At 39.8% G+C, this 24589-nt stretch overlaps 1 protein-coding gene across 23 annotated transcripts in view; it reads right to left on the minus strand.

Annotated features, from left to right (window-relative positions):
• The window catches only part of nbeaa (neurobeachin a), a 110944-nt gene that overhangs the window by 70407 nt on the left and 15948 nt on the right, over positions 1–24589 (minus strand). For all 23 annotated transcript variants that reach the window (XM_074672545.1, XM_074672535.1, XM_074672551.1 and 20 more), the window contains exon 2: positions 2960–3191. In XM_074672545.1, the coding sequence (XP_074528646.1) occupies positions 2960–3191 (232 nt within the window). The remainder of the gene's footprint in view (positions 1–2959; positions 3192–24589) is intronic.

Here is a 24589-nt window from a genome sequence, read left to right on the forward strand (position 1 = left end):
GCAATACAACAGTGAAACATTAAAACAAAATTTGAGCTGCTCAGTTTGATTGTTTTATTGGAGAAAATTAGGATTCTGAAAGTTTGGTTTCAGAAATGTAGTGTTGTTTTCAACAATGCCTCCTCCTCCATTTTGTTCCAAAGCCAAACACTCACACAGAGTGCCATTTAATTCTTTCTCCATCAAAAGCATCTCTAATAAATGAAAGTGCTGTCTCAAGATCTGCTCTGTTTTCAGCACGACATGTGACTTTCACCACTCTGTCCTTTATATGGTATTGCAATTGTTTTGCCACCTACACACACATCCCACTGCTGAATGCAGGAGCTTTGTGCAATTGTGAAAGGCACTTGTTGGAAAATCACTACCTGCTTGAATACACTGAATGCTGCATGTTTGAGGGTACGTGTGAAAAGCTGAATTAAATAACCAACATTTACACCAGCAGATTTTTACACACTAACCATCATAAATTAATAACAAAGCCCAGAAGGTGTCACAGTGCTAATGTGAGTAAAGAGAAAGAGAAGCTGTGACTTTTTTCAAACATGCAATACTTTGCACTTTACATTTTAATTTCAGTTCTATTTCGGGAATGTTTCAAAACACTCTTACCAGTTCATTAATTCCAAACTAGAGGTGAAACTAATGTAGTGTTTGTGTGTCACTTAGGGCTGCAAGGACGAATCGATAAAATTGATAAAAATCAATTAGTAAAAGCGCCAACAACGTTCTTCCATAATCGCACTGTGGTGCACTGTGCTGCACCATTACTGTATTAGTGTGTCTTCAGTTTATTTGTCTTCTTTTTTTTTTGTTGGATTATTTAGCCGTAAGCAACTAACTGAAGGGGCATTACACCTGAATGGAGTGTAGATTACCTGGGCTGCGGGGCTGTATGCGTTGCATGTAAATAGAACAGCGTGGCGGAGGAGAAGCCGAGCTGGCAGGTGAGGGAAACAAGCAAACAGGCGAATAATGGCAGAGCCAGAGAAAGATGTTTGTTCAAAAATTCCAGACTTTGGGAGTATTTCACACTGAGTTAAAGCACACAGCTTTAACTGCAACATTTGCAAAAATGACCTTGAATGGCACAGCACTATGACTGCAATGGTCCAAGACTTAAAACGCAAACATGTTGGGCACATCGATGATGAGCCGGGAGCTCAACAGCGAGGTGAGGAGCTACAAAATCCCACTTACACTCCTATTATATGTTGTGGTATGCATGTTATGTCTTTTAAGATTAATTTTGTCTTTGCATTAAATCGCCACCCCGTTTGAAAACCACAAGGCGTTCACTAAACCAACGTTAGCATTAGCGTTAGCTGCAACAGATAGTTGTAGGGCAGAGGGGGTGGACTGTTTGACCTGCAGGTGAAAAGGTAGAGGACACATTTTTTTTGCCTTTGTCTTTTTGGCCCACTAAGTTCTTAATCTGATAAAATAACAATTTATTTCTATTTTGTCTATAATGTTGATTCCTCAAGTGACAATACATTCATGTCATTCATGTTTTTTTTCCTCCAAATCATCGATTAATCGTAAATATAACTGTCAGAGTAATCGATTATTAAAAAATTGTTAGTTGCAGCCCTAGTGTCACTTGCAATTAGGCTTTCATTTTAAGCATTAGGTGAGGTATACTGTGATATGAAGAGCTCATTATACTCTTGTGATTGATTCCAAGCAAGTTTTATCAAAAAAGCGTTTATTGTTGGTAGACCTCAGGCTGGAAATAGATCAGTTGGCTAATTACTAGTTGTTGTTTTTTTAAATGTCACTGGCTAAAGTTTGCACATGGTCAATTGAAAAAATGACGTTTGCAGACCCCAGACGCAGCAGAGTGAGTGGTGCATCATCACAGAGAAGATGCTGGTAGATGTTTCTTGTGGTGGTTTTTCTCAGCTCTCTGTCCACTATACAGACTGTGCTGGTCTGTGTGTGTAAATAAGTGCACTTCGCCATGCATGAAAGAGCACAAGGAGAAATGTGAACACAATGATTTACAAATGACATCCTGTCATGTAAATTAGATAAATAACATAAGGCTATTTAGTCTGTTAAATTTAAAAAACAAGGTTTAGACCTGATTCATGAGAGAGATAACTGTAAAACACTTCTGCTGTGATTTGGCGCCGTATGGAAAATACAATAATGGTATATTACGGTAGGGGAAATACTGCTATTTCTTATCCTAGATGAGAGTTTGGTATTAAGTCTGTTGTGATGGACAAAATAATGCAGTTTAATGTTTCTTGTAAAATAAACATAAGTCATCTTCTGACCAACAGTATGACCCAATTTGTTTTCTATTCCATTAAAGATCCATTTAAAACATGACCACATATGACTGTGATGTGTGTGTAGTAAAGGATTTCATTATCCATTGTTGTTTTTGATCAAATGCAAAAAATAAAATAAAATAAACAATTGAAAGAAAATGTGATACCAGAATCCCATATCAGGCCAAACTATTTTCTAAATAGGCTCTACTTATTGAGGGTATTCATTTCATGTGTGCAAATGAATACACAAACATGTTTGCAGAATTTTTCTGTCTTAGTGTACACTGCCTTGCTTAAGTTGTCACCTGAGCTTGGGCCTTTTCATGTTGTCATGTTATAACAGATTAAAATGAGTTTTATGATGTATCTTGACAAAAGTCAGAAGAGCATAATTTTAAGCTGGATGGGTGATACCTACACTTTGTCCAACATAATTTACTAATGAAACAAAAATCTCTGAGTGGTACACTATGAAACTCCAACTAAGATCAGATGCAACTCATTTTCTTTGTGTCTCTACATTGAGTACTTTAGCTGCTAAAAGGCTCCTATCTGTCTTTTTTACTCAATTTTGTTGGAAAGTTGGATGAATACTTACACAAGTCACGATACAGTGTGCAAAAACTGCAATAAGGTCAAATGTCTTAATGTTTATCACCCAGTGCTCCTACCTGCAATCATGTCATCAACTGTGCTCATCTTGAGAAGCACCTGCTGGATCAGGCCCACCTCGGTGCTGGTCTGAAGGTTGCGGACACTCTTGCGGAGGATGGCAGTGAACATACTCCATATCTCCGCCTGGCACGTCACTTCGCAGTGGGACAGCAGCTCCACCATGCAGCCGATGCTCTCTGCCTCCTGGATGATGAAGTTCATCTCCAGGTCAAACTCTCCGCCCACCAGCTGGAGGAAGAGGGAAAGGAGGAGGAGAGGAGGGAGAAGGGAAGGGGGGGGGGTGTTGTGAAAGGAGCAAATGGTGGGAATTGGATAGTGGAAGTGTTGGGAAATTGGGGGCGGGGGGGATGATGAAGCAAGAGAGAAAAGAGAGAATGATTTAGTGAAGCATTTAACCTGGTGTCTGCAGGAGAGGTAAGCCTAGCTTCTGATGGATGCTGATTGTGGCTGGGGAAGCATTTCTTCTGCCGGGGGCCGCACGCACTGCAACAAATAGATGTCCTTCATCTTTGCCCGTGTGCGCACACACACACACACACACACACACACACACACACACACACACACACACACACACACACACACACACAAAGACATTTCCTCTTCAGCTTTCTGATGTGAGAAGCGCAGCACTCTACTCTGTGAACTACAAACACTCTCAAAAAACAGCAGGCACAAAAATGGCCCCCTCTTCTGCCCCAGAAACAAACACATAACTATAGAAACACCAAAACACACACACACACACAGACACACACGGATTAATGCACATTTCTGTTCATGTCCTCTCAGATAGCGTTAGTCAGAGGACACCATACTTTCAAAACTGAGTCCAAATGTTCTGTCTCTTAATGGCTGCTGCACTATAATTACTTGTGATCGTACAGCCTGCAAATCACCGTGACTCACACTCACACACACGCACACGTACACACACACACACACACACACACACACACATACACACAGACTAGCTGTTCACTTATGTTCCACATGAACACAAGCATACCCACGCAGTTCATCCTCAGCAAGCTACACTATCCAGGAAACGGTTGCCATGGCAACCGGTAAGCTAAAGGTGCATCGTTGAGGTTATTCAATCAGGTGGTACAGACACAAGCAGAAGGTTACAAAAAGGGTAGCAGATGAAAAGATTATGCACAAATGAAGAAAGCCAGAAAGAAAAGGATAAACATGAACGCTGCTTTGATCTTTGTGAACAGTAACAATGGAAGAGTCAAGTATGGTCAGCATGTTTCACAATGAGATGAAGAATAGAGAGTCACAGGCTGCTATCTGCTTTCTGAAGAGGTGTCAGAGAGTTGCAGGGACAAGGTCAATTTGGATCCAGTCAACAATAAACAAAAAATAACAACAGAAACTGCACTGTGATGAATAGAGGATTTATTTTTGCATAACACCGTCTGTGCACGCTCTTATCTTAATGAGATCATGTTTTTATTCAACAAAACTGCTTGCCAATTGTAGTTCATGGGAAATAAAAAGTATTAAATTGCATTGCATAAGAGTGTGAGCAGTGCTGACATAAAAAAGGACAACTCAGAGAAGCACTGGTCATGGTTTTCAAATACTCAAAGAATTTAAACTTGTCCAAAAGAAGAAAAAATTATAAGACAATGGGCGTTTGAGCTCATTTAAAGAAGATGGGTGTGCGAAAGTTGCATGCAAGTAATGTCAAATAGCCAAACAAGGATGAAACATTAATGACAGAGGCTGGAAAAACTGGTGTGCTGCAGATTCAGAAGTGGAGAAAGCTCATAAATTGTAAAAAAGTTCACAACATAAATTCATAATTGGAAATCAATCCATAAGCTAGAGGTTAGCAACTGGGAAAAATAGACTGAACATGACTTCTCTGCCCACATCTCTTGAGATCCCAGTTCACTGAGCAGATGTCACCCTAACCCAGGGGTGTCAAACTCATTTTAACTGAGGGCCACATCAGCATAACGGTTGTCCTCAAAGGGCCACATGTAACTGTAATCGAGTATAAAATGTAGCTAAATGTAATTTAAAATTAATGCAATTGCTGCTTTAAAAATGCCCCCTCTGAAAAAGACTTTACAGCACGGGCAGTTTCTTCAGCCACAGTAAAGCTAGCTTTCACCACCTACTGTGTTGTTTGTTGGTTGTAGCTTTCTTGAACACATCCTACTGCAATTGCAGTTTGCATTTTAAATCTTGCAGTATTTGTTGTTTTCCTTAAGGTTTACTTAGCTTCATGTTTGGCATCAAAATGTACTATGACATTTGCTATGGCCTGATAACACAAAAGACAGACCAGTTTTTCTCCTCGAAGATCAAACATATGTTGGCCTTCCCATCTTTCTTGAAACAGCCTTCCATCTGCATTAACTTTTCCCTTCCTGGACATTTTAGGATCATTATTTTATTTCTCAATTCCACTAGTTTGGAAAATGGCACTGACGGGAAAACATGATGATCGGTAGGTATTATGGGAAACGTAGTTTATGGTCAATGTACCCTTTTCTATTCAATCAGACCCTTTAAGCTCTCACAAGCCACATAAAATGGTTTGACGAGCCACATTTGGCCCGCGGGCCTTGAGTTTGACACATATGCCCTAACCCACACATGCAGGAGCAGAGGAGCCCCTCACAAGGAGACAAGGAGGATGGAGGCCAAAGGAGGTCTTCCTGATAGTACCATGTAGAATATTGATATAAAACGGTGCATTAGCTGTAGGAATTATTACCCACATCAAAATTCATCACATGATGACCCATCCACAGACCTGGACTCAGCCGCACTGGAACCATTCAGATAATACATTAGACCTTGTAATCTGTGGCTCTTTTCTAGCTTCACTTCTGGCTTTTGTTTGATCTGCTCGCAGATTCAGGCCTCTGTCATCAAAAAACAATTCTTCTACCAGCGTACAAACTCCTTGTTGCTCTACTTTCTTCACATCCCTATCTCTCTCTTTGGACAGACTAACCAGGCCTCATTTTTCACTTTCCCCGGCCTCTTTCTCTCCCAGTGAAGTGAATTGATCCAGTGCACTCAGCGAATGCACTAGACCAGATTAGAGAGAACCCCTGAACAAGGCATGGAATAAAAGGAGGAAGAATTAATTTATCCCACATCGAATCTTCCCTGCTCCTCTGAGGTTCCCAATTATAGAGCTCGCTGGGGACCGCGTCCTACAACATCTATATAACCTGTCGAGTGAAGATGCTCAACACACCACGCAACTGAAGCTTCAGGGAAGATAGTGCAGGAAGTCTTTGTAGGAACTTGCTCACAGATTCAGCTTGAGCAGGGGAAAAAAAAACAGACATCCCCAAGGCATTTACCGACACATGTACAGCAGGAGCTTAATCTTTCTATGCTTGTACTTCCTACAAGTGGAGAGAACATCAGAGCGAGATGAGAGGGTGATGCAAACGGTGGCAACAAATTGGGTCTCGTGACAAACAGTACAGAGAGCAAGAAGACCAGGCTGGGTGAGGAAGATGAGGAAGTGGCCAGATAATTACTATCCATCACCAGTCAGAGGCTACATCTGGGAAGGTCGTCTAAAAACCTGGAGTATCTGCCATGAGCTGCTGGGACAAGGAGCGGGGAAGTCAGACATAAAGAGAAGCAAATAAAGAAAATTATCTGGGATAATAAATGACACATAAAATATATGTTCTCCATTTCACATGGCTTCCATAAAAGTGATAGATGCTCAAGCATTTTCCTGCCATTATTTGCTTGAGCAGGGCTTTTAATTGATGTATAAATAAACATGCTGCCTCAATGGCAATATAAACGAGCAGCTCAAGCACACTTGAGCAACATCATCCCCACTGCCATGCACATAAACAAAAGATGACTAATTGGTTTTACTAGCAAACATGCTTCCTCTGCATAAACACTCATAACCTTTGGTTTCCTCATGTGACTGCAATGTCAGACCCCGACCCTCGCCTCAGCATCTTAAATCCACTGGGAAAGTTCTCACAAAAGAGACCAGTAATCGCATCATTGAGCGTGCACAAGAGGCCCTTACTACTCCATGTGGTTAAAGAAAGCCCACTCATAAATGGGGACCCACTTTGTGGCACACGCTGCAGGAGGAAGGAACTTGGCAGTGATGCCCTTCCTCAGCAATTTGAAAACTGACCTTGTTGTCCTCTCAGCAACTGGTCGGGTAAGTTTGTTTTGGCACCATCGTGGCAATGATTGCCCCCTCAAGTGCACCATTCATGTTCCAGTCATGCAAAACAAAAAAGGTAAATCTGCGAGTAAGTCGACCTGTTTTCAATCGATTGCAGGGGAAGTGACGAACTTTAGAACAACTGTTTTCAGGGATTCATATTCATTTGACGATAAACATTTGAAGCTGTGTCTTGCTTACTACAAATCAAATATGCAGTCGTAGTCAGAGTGCAACAAACACTTAAGACTGCCCACTATAGAAATACTATATTCTGCTTGCATAACGCTCAGGGTTAATATCTTATTCACTTGTTGTTTCAAAGCTCTGAGTGTTATGTTTAACCTTGAAACACATTCAATAGAAACTGAACATCTCCCACTGGACTTATCACGGATGACTAATCTCCTTGTATTGTAGAGTATTTATGGGTCTGAGAGTCAGTCTGTCAGCCAGACATCATTGTATCTCAGGGTTGTACTCTATAAATGTGTTTTTTTTTAAGTTCACTTTTGAAGGCTGGTTTTAGTATTGTACACATATGCACAACCTTTCATCTCTGATCCAACATTTTGAGCGCTGCCTGGACCATTTTTGTAGCGTGATTCATTCAGACCCTGAGGAAAACTGGCACACAGCTTGGCATCGCTCCGGCCATGTCGGTGAGGTGGGAGCTTAAGGAGGGTGTGGGGGTCAGTGCCAGGAGTGTTTTCACACCACAAAGAGCTTATATGAGCAGGCAGCTTGACCAGCCAAAACCAGCTCGGTATAACAAACACTTTCTCTGTCCACACTGACCCTTTTTCACCAGCACTCGGAAACAGTCCTGAGTCCTGCATAGAAATAGGTCATAGGTCACTTCCTGAAAAAAAAAACCCACAAATACTAGAAAAATTTCCCTGTTTTACATGGGCTATATAAAAAGATAGACAGCACAACAGCTCTCCCAAAGTGAAGCAATGGGGCTATTGAGCTTGTCCCTCTCCAGGATCAAACTAGAAAATTAAAATACAAGTCAATATAAATTTCTAGCATGCTTTTGTCGGAAGTTTGTTTTTATTTAGGGGGTTTATGGCCAAGTGTTAATCTTTTTGAGAGGTTCAGTTTTAAAAGGGGATTTGATATTTACCTCCGCCAAGTGGGATATGTTTTTGGGAGAGTTTGTCCGTCTGTCTGTTTGTCTGTGAACATAACTAAAAAATAATGAATGGATCTTGATGAAATTTTCAGGAAATGTTAAAAATGGGATAAAGAAGAGGTGATTAGATTTTGAAAGTGATCACCATCTCGATCCAGGATTTTTTTAAGGATTCTTTATCATTGTGAGATAGGGCCGTTTTCACCATATTTGTATATAACTCCACAATAAATGGTCGGATTGCTTTGCAAAACAATACAAGACAAGGTCACCATAATTTCTGACAGATGTTAAAGTACGATCCAGATCCTGGCAATATTCTAGATACTAAGATCCAGAATATGAAATATGTACTGGATCATCATAATTTTCAACACTGTGAGGCAATAAATTATGTTACAAGCCTGCTACTAACACCAAATTGTAGCAGACAGTCTGCTGAAAGGGAGTATAACATTAAAGTAGGACTAAAGTGTTGTGTGACAATCACAATTTGCTTGGCAGAGGTCTGCGCTCTTTAAGTGCTTTTCTAGTATAACATGGGGATGTGACCTTTGGATCCTGCACTCTCCTTGAAAGGGTTTGCAAGGCTGAAGGGGAACGATGAGAAAAAACAAACACAAGTTTTTTACTTTCTATAACCAGGAGTGTCTGCTTCTTATCAACACAAGAACCTGTTCTGATGTGGACCATACTGAACTGAAACTTCTTTTAACTTGTTACAAGATTTGTGTTTGGGGTGATGGAAATGGTGTGACGTCATTAATAATGCTGCACTGCTTCTGTGCATGCATTGACCCCAAAACGCATCACCATGCAGTGCAGTATGAGGCATTTTTAGGCTTCAATTTGTACAATAGGAGGACTGTTGAGCCACTGACCGAATATAAATGAGGATGGTCAATGGTCAATTTATGATTTCCCCCTTGATTGTAGTTAAACTGCAACCCCTGATTTTTTTTGATTTGATATTTGCCTTTGAGAAATTCAACACTGAATCACCACACAATAGAAAGCCCCCAAAAAATTAAGGTATATCTAGCAGATAAAAAGCACTTGAATATATGATGTCAAAATTCAAACTGAATGCAATTGAAATATAAAATATATATATATATATATAATGAAGACCTTTTGTTGTCAAGAACTATCATGTGGAGTCTGAAAAAGGACAAACGCTGTGCATACTAAACTCTCCGACAGCCACATTACAGTACTTCTTCATTTGCTAAAGCAGGAAGATGGCGATTAATCGTCTGACCACAAGAGGTTGATTGTCCATGGGTTATATTCCCCTTCCCCTTTTAAGAGTATAAATGAACACCTATTTCTGAGGGTTTTTAGCATTTGATATCATCTCTGTTATCTGTATGACTGAAAAGTAGGGCAATTCTCTTGGACTGCTATAAATGAGTGTGTGGTTCCCTCAGGTCTACTCAAGCTAAAAATACGACCATGCACCCCTTTTTAGTTTTAAACAAATATAAATTGTAGTACAATTTTATTTTGCATCAGGGAAAGGGTGCTTACCAGGTAATTCATCAAGATGCAGAATTATTTCATGCATTAAAAGGGAAAGAAAAGCAGTCTGATGGATCATTGAGCCATCAGCATGGATTCGTATTTCATTTAGTGATGCATCATTGGTTTTTCTACATATGTATGAGCTCATATAGTCTGATAGGACCTCCTGATGCCTTGTGTTTATACTGTGGGATATGACCTCATTAAGTCTGGCCTTTAAATACCACTTTTCTCAAATGCTTTCTTAAGGGTGCTGCATAAACTATAATTACTATTATTTAACTGAAAATGATCTCCTACAGTCCCACCACAGTCTATTATGTGGTGCTGCGATGGCACATCAAATGAACCATTATGCTGGATGATTACTGCGACTGACTGTTGAATATTGAATGACTCTCAGGGCCAAAGCTGTCGAAAAGAGGCACCTGTTGCTCATTACAACCGTCAGAGATGACAGGTCAGCGAGGCGAGTGGACGGTCAATAGCCACCTCCTCTGCCTCTGCGCATTCAATTGAGCCTTTTGGAGCTGGCATCATCAATATGCAACTTCAAAGCCTCTGGGATTGCGCTGGAAGAGGTGTGAGCGCATGTGTGCGTTTGTCCACTGTGTGTGTCTGTGTGTGTGTGTGTGTGTGTGTGTGTGTGGTGGCTCATTACTCATTTGTGTCCCCTGAGTGAGCAGCGGCCATTCAGTCCCTTTGTGCACCGCGCGAGAGAGGAGACGAGAGGCCCATCTAGACATGAGATCACAGATTATATACTTAACGCTTCGCCAAGAGGGGCTCAACGGAGAGCAAGAAGAGCAAAATTGGAGGAGAATGAGCAAAAACGAGAGGGAGATAAACAAATGAGAAAGAAAAATGAGAACTATGAAAGAGAGAGAGAGAAAAAAGGGAGGAAAAAGTGTGTGTTTGATAGAGCAAAGAGAGATGGAGAAAGAAAATGATAGCGAGACAGCAGCTAAATGGTACTGTGCCCTCTTCTCAGGACGACAGAGCGCTTTTATTGCCCACAGCCGCGCAATGTGCAGTGGAGGGTTTAGTGCTTCAGTGATGACCATAGCGAATCTCTAAAAAGATATGGATTACACTGGGGCTAAACTGGCCACTAAACAATAATCCACATTTTGTTTTCTGCATGACCTCCTTTTTTTTTTTTTTTTTGGTAAACAGCATTGATAAGAGCAGCGGTTAATTTTGTCACTGGCTCAGATTCATTTGCAGGATAAACTTCTCATCTTGGTGTTTCAATGGCTTTGGTATCTGTGCAGGCTTCAGAAACAAGGAGGACAAATTTATTCAAAGAATGAAAAATCTAAAATCATAATGGTGAGATTCTTCGAGGGCACAGCAACGATAAGATGATTAATTGATTAGTGGACCCACAGAGGATTAATCCCCAACCGTTTTAATATTCAAATAATGGTTTTAGGTCATTTGACTTGGAAAACTGCCAAAAATTTGCTGGGTCTAGCCTCTTGAAAGTGAGGATTTTCTGCTTTGGATTGCATCACATGATACTAATCTGAATATATTTGGGGTATTGGACTTTTAGGTCAGACAAACAAGCATTTTAGGATGCCATTTCAGGTTTTTAGCTTCTTGAATGCAAGGGTTTTAATTGCTCAATGGACAGGATTTTGTTAAAAGTTCCTCTGCGGCTGACTGATGGCATTCTTTTTAATTTTTTTTCAGAGTTTTTATCTAATTTTCCTTAAAAAATAATTATTGGATATTGAATATTGATATTGTTTACTCCTAAAGTTTGTAGTGATTCTGATGAGTAATGCTAAAGCAGGAGAGAAGGATTCAAACGTTTGCAGTGAAAAGTGCTGTTTTTGTGTCTGCACTTGCTCTATGATTGTGAACAGCTCTGACATTTTTGACCATCAACTCCAGACACAGAGGATGGAGAGAGACGCCCCGTGGACTGCATTTCCCATGGGCCTTTGTGCCAGTGCACAGATGGCAGATGAGAGGGCATACAATGAGACAGTCATTTCGCACGTAGACTCATCTCACTTAAGTCAGCAATTTGAACACCATCAGACGGGTGTGTATGTGTTATCAAAGAGGAGTTGGGCTTGAAGTTCAGGGCGTTTACATCAGAGTTACATGAAAGGTGGGAGAGAGAAGTCCGGTAGAGCAGAGAAGCTTTTGGAAGTACACAGAGAAAAACAAGATTTCAACACACACTGCAGAAAAACCCAATGGTTACGTAAATCCATTCCCAGGATATAAGGGAGGTTTAGCACAAGCAAGAAGGGCTGGAGTGGCAGGAGAGATGAAGGATTAAAAAAAAAAAATCAAAACCCCAAAAAAGATATTTGACGTAGAATGTAGCAGCCTCTTACCACTTTTAAAGTCGCCCTCGAGGAAAAGCTACAACACTAGAGTGATAACACAAACCACTAAAAGCTCTGTGAGGCTCAATCTGACTGAGCCAGGGACCTTGCAGGAGGTCTGCCATAACTTGGACTGGTTCTGCACATGTGCATTATGTCTAATCAATGCATAATATATCATAAGGCTAATTTCTTACCAGCCATGGTAATGAGGGACCCTGGAGGTAGCAATGCCCTTCAAACAGGTCAAAATCCAAGATGGCTAAAAATATTTAAAGCTCCTGTGAGGAACGCTCAGTTTGGCATCTCCTGTAAACACAGCAAAACCTTAAACCTCTGTGCTGTAGGTACTTAAACAAAGGGTTATTTATCCAAATTTAGCCCCTTTAAATCAACACGCTAATGTACCAATCATTAAGAAACTGCCAAAAAAAATCTGAAAAGAAAATCTGCATCTTCAGCCTCCCATTGGTTACTTGGTACAGCACCTGCCTCAGGGCAGCAGTCTGAAGTGGTGAATGTAAAAGTGTCAAATGCCTTTGTTGACTGCTTTTGTGGCTAAAAAAGAGGCAGTGATTTTAATTTCAGTATTGTTCAGGAACAGCTCATACCTCAGAAGACAACTCTAGGTTTCTGAAAAATCTACCGTTAAAAAAAAAATCATATATCTCAACTATACTTTGTGCTTAACATGGGTTGGTGGGACTTAATAAGAAACTAAATTGGAGGCACTAGCTTAGCTTGGCTTATCCCAGCCCTTAATATTAGGGCTGGATACATTTCACATTTGTAACGATAAGGTACCAACGCCCGGTACCTGGCAATCGGTATCACTCCTCAACGGTACCAATTTTCAGTACTTTTCTGTGTTTATGTGGTAAAAAAAATAAAAATGCATGTTTTAGTTTAACTTTATATATATATACATATATATATATATATATATATATATACATATATATATATATATATATATATATATATATATATATATATATATATATATATATATATATATATATATATATATACATCCCAAATCTGGAATTGTAAATACCAGACATGTTCATAAATATGTTCAATTTTTAATTCCTGGTCAGGCTGCCTGTGATAAAATATCAACAAAATCCCTGGATGTTGACTGCCCCATGTCTGGAGGCTATAGTCTTCACATCAGACCTTAGCATTTCTGACCCACAACCCAGTACTACAAATCATTCCCCACTCTTACTCTCTCCAGTTAACCACTATATCCACTGACTTATCTCTAAAAATGCAAAAAATGATAATGATAAACTCAAATTAGAAAAAAAAGGTATTAGTGAAGCATAATTCTTGACAATGTTTTGGCATGTTAGCGTTAACCTCATAGAAATGCTTTGTCCATAAGCGAACAGGAGTTACCACTGTCATCACCCTTTACCCTTTATCTTGTGTTCAATACGATGGAAATAGATTTTCTACCTTTCTTGTGTTGACTGCAGTACCTTTCATGTCATGATGTGACAACAAAAGCAGAAGACTTTCAGGAAACACACACAGATTGTGACCAGGCACAAATGGGCTAATGGTATTTTATCACAAGCTACAAATTGAGCCACATAGCAACTTTAACTTCACCTTCTTCCACTGTCCTCACTTCTCTCTCTGAAGACTGAGCCAAGTAGACAGAGCCAATACAAAAAAAAAGAAGCTGGCATAAAGAGTTTGCTCTCCTCTCAAGTTAGGATTTGTATTCTTTTTCCATATTGTTCTTTGTTTTACTCATAACTATTCATTTAGGTTAGCACAACAATTAACCACAACAAGAAATTACTGCAACAGAAAACTTTTGTATATCTCAACCTAAAACATAAATGACACAAAATACTGTTTTTTAAATTCATTTATAAAGATCCAGCATCAACTCAGAATAAGATCCAGTCCCACTTTACAGGCAGTGCTCAACTTTATCTCATCTTAATCCACCATTAGCAAAGCACTTTGTAGCATTTAGCAAGTTAGAGACGCAAGGAAAAACTTCCTAAAGTAATGAAATCATCACTGTTTGCATCCATAAATCTCCTCATACGTCTCGTAAAAGCTCTCTGGGGTGGTTTACCTTGTAGATTTATAGATTGTAAGGCACTGGCAAAAAATTCAAATTAAAACTGGGACAGAGATCCGAGTCGAAGAATATGCTCAATTTCATTTTATGTTTTTGCTCCAATGCAGTGAATGAAATTATGCCATTCAAGCCTGAATTGTGTTGTGGCGTAATTTGGCGAATGAGGAAAGACGTGTATAAATAAACAGAGATCCAAGGAACAAAGGAGGCCTATGTCCAGGCAATCACTGTGATCCTGTTAGAGGCTGTGTGTGGGGAAGGTGACAAAGTCCAATCAGGCAACTGTTACCTTCAATTTAACAATTAAGTGATTTTGCTTTATAGTTACATCAGATTAAAAAGACAGACAGTTGTGTTCTCAGTGCCAAGAGCTGTACTCTGGGCACATTTTCTACAAAAATAACCATGATTATGCCTCTGTACATACATCAAAGAAAAGCAAAAGCTATTCAGTGCGCCCATGTATTGGCTTGTCAGTTTTTATTAAAGCTGCCAGAAAACCAAAGAGAAAGAGCTGCATAAAAGAGGAAAGACTGAGGGCGAGAAAACACAGCAATACCTGCTGAGATCTGTCTTCATAAAAGCCTCTAAAAAGTCTTCAGTTCGCTGCAGACCAGTTCAGTGTGCCTTTTCCCGCCTCCAACATCTGACTCAAAGCTTGTCAAGTGCAAGCTTAAAACATACTGCACACACACACACACACAAGCATAAGCACACACTTGACAAACTCAGCCAAATGGCACACAAACTCAGCATTCAAAGGGCAACAGCCTTTTAAACAATTCATTGCAGAAAGTCTTGTAGGGCTTAGTCATCCCCGCAAACACTCTCACTGAGTTCGTCACTAACGCTTTCATAAATGCTGACAACAGCTGCAGCGGCGATTCACAAGGATGACAACATGAAACACACAAGAGGAGAGAAAGGGGAGATGAAGGACGAATATGGAACTGAAAGAAAATCAGGGAATCTTCCCAATCCAATAATAATGAGGCGCCATTTCATTAGCATATGAGCAGCTTGCAAGGAAACAAATCTAATTTTCAAAGTTTGTTTACCAGAGTGGGAGGCAAAGAAGCTTTCAAGAGAGCAGAGGAGAAGAGGAGACCAGAGGACGAGCAAACGGGAAGATTATAAGAAGAAAGAAGGAGGACGAGAGCAAGAAAGTGAGGTCAGACAACAAAAACGAGGAGAGAGGAAGTGAACGGCAAAAAAATGGTGTGAATGTATGCTTGGGAAGGTAGAGAAAAGACACAGATTAAGACGGCAGACAGACACATACAGCAGACTCTTTTCAGCACAACGGACAGCTCCTGCTCCCTCTGCTGACAGCTACACTATGAGAGAAGCTGCAGATGAAATCCTTCACTAAAGCTGCTAAATTCATTGACACACAGCTGAAACTGCAAACGTTAGAGAAGCTGTATAAATAGCATCAGTGTTTTCAAGGACTAAGAGTCTGTGAAGGCAAAATATAACTCTGACGTGGATGAATATGACTCTAAAGCTCCACAGATTAAAGGCGCTGCAGCAAACACAACCACAGTGTTCACGGCTGAGTTTCTCTGAGAGAATCAGGTCAGAGACACATGTATGCATGCACATGTACTTTTCAAGTCAAGTGATCAAAATGTCTGCCACCTGATTGGCTAAAGAGTCTCAATAGCAGATCTAGCAATGAGCCTTGTAAACAAAGGGCAACATCCGGTTAGTAAAAGTGAAGCCTATGTGGAGGTGCTAAAAGTTGCTGTTCATCGAGAATCTGTTTGAGGCTGTCTGCAGAAAGACCCGAAGTCATGTTCACACCCAGCCATAAAAACAGACTTTTATGGCATTAAAAAGCATATTTACACCCTGGTTCAAAAAATGGCTTTGGTCTAAAACGCTGATTTCACTATCGACATGCACTGTACGGTGAGTGAATTCTTTTTTAAACTCCCTGGTTTAGAAGTTATTAGGATTGTTTGCTTGTCCAATCAGAGACACTGCTTAGGTAACGTGACTGCCAGGCGCCCTGTAGCCGTTCGAAAGAAAACTCACAGCTGGCGTCATATTAAATGTGGCTGCATTGGATTGGCCTCATTTCATGGCTTTAGGAACAGACGGGTGACGCTACAGAGGCTACGTCCATGTTTTATACAGTCTATGCTTGTAACATGCCCCTAAGCAACAAATAACATTGTCAAATTTAAGTAGAAAGCAAATTTCAAATGAGCAGAAGCTGAATGACGTGCTGTACGATCACAGACAAAATGCTACAATCTAACAACCAAGTAATGATTAAAAAAAAAAAAATGAGAAAAACAACTATGAATCTACTTATGCTCTTCTCTTTAGAATGCAACTTTTAGTATAATAAAAACTAGACCAGCATGTTTCAAAAGATTCACTTGGCTTCTTTATTCACCAAAATAGACAATTAACAACAGCAGATCATCTGCATAGCACCGCATCTCAAATAGGGATGGGAATCGAAAACTGGTTCCTGTTGAGATTCGAGAAGAAATGTTTCAATCTATCGATATCGTTAGCCTTTGTGCTTAACGATTCCCTTATCAATTCTTTATATTGTGCTGGAGCCGCTGGGCCTTACGTCGACTAGTCTGCTGCAGCTATCTTAGCTTAGCAGTCAGATAACGTTTCCCAAGAAAACTTTGATTCAGGATTTTCAGCTTGAAGTTTTACTGAAGAACTGACTTTATAAAAAAAATGTACATTACTCTCTCTCAGGACATTCATATTCAGTACATTAAAAATGGTATAAATCACCTTATTTATCAAAATAACAAAATAGCACAAGCTTGATGCTAACGTATATGGGAAACTGCATTGATATGCTAGCAGTTAGCATACATCAGTATAACTTCAGCGTCAGAATAGAATTTCAACTTCATCACAGAAACATATCACATCAACTCTTTGTTAAAAATACTGAGAATTTCAAAAGTCAAAAGCTAACAGGCTAATGAAAGGCTCATGACTGACTTCATAACTACGCAAAGCTTCCAAACAACTTAAACCATTACTATAACCACTTTGAGACACTAGATGGCCTACTTGAATTTACAATATATTACAGTACATCAGCGTCACATTGTGTGCAATTTTTACCTGTTTCTATATAATCATGCTCAGAAATATTCAGACTCAGGGACCAATTACATCTCATTCACTTTATACTCAATACTCAATTAAATGTTGTTGACACAGAAAACCTGTAAAGCTACAGAATCGAAAAGGGCATCGGTATTGACAAAATCATATCAATTCCCATCCCTAATCTCAAATCCAATCATACAGTTTTACTGGTAACACTGCAGGGGGGAAAATAATGCACTACAATCTAAATGAATGTGACAATAAAACAAAACTCTGTGTTGGTTAGCTGGAGTTTAGCATTATAGATTCTCACCTGATACAGAGGATGTTCTGAACAGCTAATTCTCTAATCAACAGAAATTTAAGCTCCCACAATCTCTGGTACTAAGATTTAATATCAAGACTTAAAAAACACCCAAAAATAATCAAACAGCTAAAAACAGCATGACTGTTAATTGGGAGAGCAAAATGTTGCTAACTTTTCCAAAGCTTAACACCACTAGCCTTTTCTCCTCGTCCCAGGTTCATGCCCACATGAGTCAATGCAACCAGACACAGCCAACATACAAGTACAATGCAATTAGATGCCAAAAACATTGTTACAGTGGTTGTATCTCAGCAGCTATCTGTCTAATACAGTAGATATTTATTCATTTAACAACAAAAAATAGATTGTAATTTGATTTGTTTTTCTTAATGATATGCTAGATGCTATAGTTCTGTCATAGGATAAGCCCTCCACTGTCATTTTTATCAACCATGAGGGGGCTGGATAGTGGAATTCAAATCTCCACAAGAAAACAACAACCAAAAAAAAAAACAATTTAGCATTTGAGTTAAATGACAGAGAGTATGTGCTTGAGACTAACTGTGACGGAGAGTAGCTCGGAATCATGCCTCCAAGCTAAAATAATAATCCACCGCACTTTCTCATGAATAAATTTACATCCTTCTTCCCACAATACAATAACAATTCAAGCTGTAACCTTTTCAAAAGGAGTTTCTGCAGTTCATCTGGTGTCATACAGTGTTATACTTGGATTCTTTGGAGGAAAATAAGACAATAATCAGGTCAAGATGAGAATCCAATCCAAAGTGAGGGAAACTGTGGAAGTAGTAGCCTGAACAGTTCATCAGATATCACACAGGACAACATCTTTTCTTCTTAAAATCAAAGCAGAATTTTAAAATAATCTGTAATTAACAATTTCTGTCACCATACAGATCACGTCTTTGTGATCTTAGTAAATATTTGAAACGGACAATTTACTGTTTCCCCATCTTAGATTCATCCTCTATAGATTCAACGCCACAATTCAAGACCTAAATTCAAAGGAAACACTGAGCCTCTATCAGGGCCTCACAAGACCAAAAAATACAGTTTGATGTTTGTGTTAAGACCTTTAGTCTGATGATTTAATAGAAAAGAACTGAAGGCAGCATCTCTCGCCAGGGGAGAAGGAGGTCTAGAGAAGAGCAAGGAAAAAAACCTTCTTAAGTGCTAAGGCACAGAGGGAGAGAGAAGAAAGGGTGGAGAGAAAAACTCAGACGCAGGGAGAAAAAATAGCATCAGGGAGCGTCCGTGATTGAGAGGGCGCCATTGAAAGGACAGCATGAAACAAATGAGACATGCTACTGAGTTTTAGAATGAGCAAAAGGAGGCATGAGGTGAGGAGTAGGAGTGTTGGGATGTTGATTTTTTGTTCTCTCCTAGGTGAAAATGTCAGATTCCTTTAACCACCCATTTTATTTTTTATTTTTTTTTATTTTATTTTATTTTTTTAAGAAGGTGGCAATGACTGTATCCTTGTGTGTTTATGTCAGGGGAGCTTCAGGTGTATGGTCTGAAGGCTGAGATCCAGTACAGTAACAAGGTTTCATCCTTGAGTCAAACTATCAAACTTCTGAGACACTGATAGGAAGAGAAGTCCGGCAAGGCAATTAAAAAAAAAAATCCTCGTAATACACTTTAAAAGACTCAGTCATCAATATCCTCCCATCTCATGTTCAAGGGTGCACCCATTGGGAAAATCAGTGTTAATAGCGACACCAATGATTATATGATCATTTGGCCAATAGCCAACTGCGAAAGTGATTTCATCTTCTTTTACCATTTTGTAGTTTTTTATTAGTCTGTTTTACAAATTAGCTCAGAAATTTGACATATTTAGATTGTCACCATTACTCCATCCTCATCTAATGCCACTGGAAAATATTTTACAGACAGCAGGATGCTGATCTTTCTTGGAAACAGTGGAGAACGCTGACCTTTTCTTGACATCCGACCACACAAAACAGGCACATACACAGCACCCTTTGCCCTCTTACTGTATTTTACATTAGGTTTGTTCAACAGAGGGCTACTTCCGCTTATTTAATTAGTTAATAAAGTAGCTTGGGAACAATAAATTGATGAGACAAAACCGATAAATATTAGCTTTTTTATAGATTACTCACTAGTGGCAGATGCTGATACTGATGTTGCACTGATATACCCATGCATCCCCACCATACACAGTACACATCATGTAGTCAATGTGATGTCATCCATTGATTTCTGTAGTGCTGTTTGACAGCCAATGAAATGCTGAGCCATCCTAAGTCTTGGTTGACCAAGTAAGAGGCAAAGAGGCAGAGCTGACGCCGTCTTTATAACAGCTAAAATATGCCCATCTGTCAATCAAGTCAGCCATGTTCATATGATGAGTCATAGAAAATTGTATCCCCCTTATTAAAAAACAGGTCCAGTTGGAGTCAAAAAGCTAATTTGGATTAACTTGTACACAACCAGCCAATCACGTTTCTGTCCTCTGAGTGAAAAAGACAGTTTGCAGCAACAACAGTTGGTGTGTATGGGCGTCATTTATTGACAAGAGTGATGTAAAGCAGAAGAGGTAGATTGAATTTTTTTTCTCACTGGGATGCTCGTGTTGCTGATTAACTGACAAAATGTGTGACTGATTCTCTTGAGCAGCACCACCTAAGTTGTTGTCAACTTTAAATCAAGCAATCTCTGCTTGTTTCTACGTCTCTTTTCAACCCTGTGTGATCTCTACATGTGCACAGCATTCCTGCCATTTTTTTGCACTTTTAAGGGCTCTAAGGGGCGTCTGGGGAAAAGTGGCACAAGCATCTACCAGGTTATAAATAATGTCATGAATCTGCCCTGATTTGTACATCTTGAAGAAAAACTTTGGGAAAAACTTGAAAAGATCCTGAAGGTGAAGCTCACTTTGTTTATAAATAGATAAAACAGAGGGTAACACAGAACTGCTTTCTCATTCAGAGCTGGTGAGTGGCTGCCTGTGAGACAAGGCAGGTGTAGACTAGCTGATGCTGAGTTCAAAGGTCAGCAGATAAGCCCTGCAGACCTGACTCAGGCCAGGCTGGTGGCAACTCAGGATCACTAATCTGTTTGTTTGGCCTGGTTATGAGTGTGTGCTCTTGCAGGGAGAATGTGTGCATGCATTCATGTGTGAGGGCACTTGCGCTCGAACACCCAGGCACAAACATGCACGCGTATTGTGCACGCATTAGACATTGGCTGAAACAATAGAGAGCACTGTTCCTTTGAGCCACAGCTGATGGAGGATAAGAGAGGCAGCAAGCAGCTCCAATGAGTCTCAGTAATCCATCAACATAAGACAGGCTCGGGAATCACACACACACACACACACACACACACACACACACACACACACACACACACACACACACACACACACACACACACACACACACACACACACACAATGAATTGGTGGAGGGGTCGTTGGAGCATGACATACAGCATTTTATTGTGTGAAAAAGGACCACACAGTGTGAATTCAAATAGAGAAGCAGCTTAAGATTGTTTCACCCTTTTAGTTTCTGATGGATCAGTTGTTTGGTCACTAATATTTAAGGAAAGAGTCGAAGTGTTAAATGTTTATATTTAAGATGCTATGAGAATAATCTGTTTTAATTGCAGTCCCTCGCCACCTTGTGGCCCAGAGTCTTCACACACTGTAGTAAATTACTTTTAGCAAGGCGTGTTTGTTTTGGAATTAAAATGGAGATTGGATCGAAACAAATTTTCTTTGTTCAAGACAACTTTTTACTGGAGCCGAGGTAAAGTATTTATCAGTAAAGTTACATAGCGACACGGTTTGAAACATGGCATCAAGCGAATGTTTTAGCAGTCGGTTATATGTTAGCTATCTGCAGCCTGGTGTTCCAACGTATCTGTAGGCTAACATGACAACAAGTCAAGTTAGTGGCCATTTATATTTAGCACAGCTGGCAGCCCAGTGCTCCAAGACATGTCCGTAATGTGTAAAATTCGTAAATCCTGGTTAGCTATTTCCTGCAAGTCATCTACCGATCAGAGCTAATGTAACCTCACTCTTCATTTTATTGATAGACTCTCAAGTTTGAACAGACCACTGCAGAATAACTGCTGACTGTGGGCTGGAATGGACATTATCACAAACAGCTTACCCCCTGTGTTTTAGAGTGATACAGCCCAAGCTAAAGGCTAATTAGCCTTTAGCTTGGGCTGTATCACTCTCCTGTTTAGCTTTCTTCTGCTTGTTTGTCCCTTTTCTGTCTGACAGTTAGGCTCCTGTGTCCATCATCACTACAAAATTAGTTATAGAAATTGTTTTTAGAAGAGAAAAACACAGATCTCTGTTTTATCTCTTCCCATGACTAAACTTCATCAGCCAGAGTGGTGTTGTCATAGAGACCTGGACATGCCGTAAATCAATCCTGGTCGACCCAAACTGGCAGCTAAGAAGTAGCAATTTAGAATTACTTGTAACCAGCAATAATGGCGCTGATAATCTAATATCAAAGTGTGCAATATGATCAAGCATATATCTATATGGGAGACTTTTTCAAGATCACTTTCTAACTCCTCACAGTCCCTTCAAGTTCACTACCACTTAAAAGTAATGAAATGAAGGATTTAAACAGAAAACTACATGAAAACATTGATAGGCTCCTATTTTAAGCCACTGATTATTCAATAGTGGACCAGCAAATAAACCAGACAATATAATCTTTAGCTAAAGAAACACAGGGCAACGCCCACTGCAGTCAAACTCTGCTCTGATCTTGTTGTTACTTCAAAGATTCACAAAAGACCTTTTTATTTTGAGTTTTAGTCCAAACAACCAGCACAGTCACCATCCTCCTCTCTGTGGAGATGTTACTGAACTACAGGCCTGTCAGTACATCATCTCCACTTCACATTCGTCCTCCACAGCGGACAGTGGTGCCGGCGTGCTGTTTGAAGCTCATGTTGTTTGGTGCACAGAGTTTCTCTCACGGCAGAATGAGAGGAGCACTTGTCAGGAGCTTGTGCCTGGGAAGGAAAAACCTGAAATGGGAGCATTTCAAATCTCTGTTTCTTCGAGCTCGATTTAAATCTTTATTTTGACCCATTCTACACAACATTTTCCAAATCGTCTCCCTCTTTCTACACTGAGAAGTTTGCCTTATTAACATGTGGCCTTAGGGAACCTGCAACGTTTATTCTTCATCTCACAGCTCCAGTTACAGTGGAATAAATTACAAACTGTGGCATGCTGATATTTTCATGGATACTAATGAATACATAATAATGATGTTCAAGCTGAAGGGGTTAGCTGCAACTGAAATTAGGTTAAAAATCAGTTTCAGATGCTAAATATGCAGAAAATACATCTTTCTAAATGCCTTACAGATAATTGATCACAAGATTTCTTTTTCTAATGAACAGGGCAAATTAAGTCATCACATGATCTTGTGTAGCAAGTATTCTGTCAATATCAAATAAGACCCCAAGTAGCCAGGTCTAAATCCATAAACAGTACTAAATTTTCAAAAGCAGTGGAGACGAGAAGAGTATTGAGAAAAAATTTTTAATTATAAATTAAAAATCCACCACAGATGTCCTGCTATGCCCTTTATGTTCTGCTGCTGAGTTATGAAACTGATCACATGACCCCTAATGCCTCCCACAACCCTAACATGACAAAAGATGGGCAGCAAGAGGCAGTGCAACACCAGGGTTGTATACTGGGCATCTAGTGTTTCGCTCTTGTCCCTCTCCTTGCTAGAGGTCAACAGATATTGGTTTTTCAGCAATATTGGTTTTTGATCAGCACATGAAAGTCATTCTGTCAGAATGTAGAGTGAAACTGTCACTAAAAAATCTGCAAAATTGTTACTATCTTTGGGTGAAACTATAAAACAGCAATAAAGAAGTTTCTACCTCTAAGAGACCCATGTACAGCATTTTTCATTAATCAATGCCAATGGTGTTTGCTTAAATAAAAGACTGCAGCAGCCGAAATATATGCCCTCAATAATCATTCAGTATGATAATTTGTTAACCACTTTGCCATTTTCAAATACCAAAAATAGAAAAAGGAGAGAAGTATGAAAAGAGATAAAAAAAATAATAATAGAAAAGAGGAAAAAGCATCATTGATTCTCTTGTTTCTTTGTTACCAACATAAACATAGTTCAGCTGCTGAAAGTTATCAAGATACTTCCTCAGGCTGCCCACATGACCGTGTCTAATGTCAAACTAACCCACAAAAAAAAACATCTCCTATCAAAAGGTCATATCAACACAAAATCCATTCTCAAATAACACAGTCCATAGCCAACATGCACTCATGGCCTTCAGAGCTCATACTCTTTCTGAAGAAGGACACGGCATTTGTAGCCAGAAAATAAACTTTGCTTTCCAAAAGACAGCAAGATAGAGACAAAAAACACACACATCTGAAGCAGGACGGCACATTTTCAAAAAATTCTACCATCACCAGAAGGGAAAACTTCCAAAAAGAGGATTTTGGTGAGTGACTTCTGAAAAACAGATGCAGGCAGGTAAATCTCAATGTCACAGTCATTTACTGCATTGTGTAACTAGAAATAAACCAAGCTTTCTGTTTTTTCAGTGCCCAGCGCTGATCCTCTGAGCAGGAGCCTTCTGGATCCATACATTAGCCTTGTTATGAGAGTGCACCACCCTGCATTCAAATGATGTATTCTCATTAATGGTTTTCTTGGAACCAGAGCCTGAATGTATCATGGGCAGGGTGAGGGATGAAGAGGGGAGGGAGGGGGAGGCAGAAGTGTCATACCGTGAGTCATCATCACTGTCAGGTATTGGCTGCTAAACCTCTCCTCCACCTCCATCTAACAGCATTCCTGAGTGTGAAAGTGCTCACAAGAGGGGGGAGACTGAAC

This window comes from Halichoeres trimaculatus, unplaced genomic scaffold, assembly GCF_033239565.1.
Source record: "Halichoeres trimaculatus isolate MK-OKI-2021-1 unplaced genomic scaffold, fHalTri1.1 fHalTri1_scaffold_6, whole genome shotgun sequence".
Classification (NCBI taxonomy): Eukaryota; Metazoa; Chordata; class Actinopteri; order Labriformes; family Labridae; genus Halichoeres; species Halichoeres trimaculatus.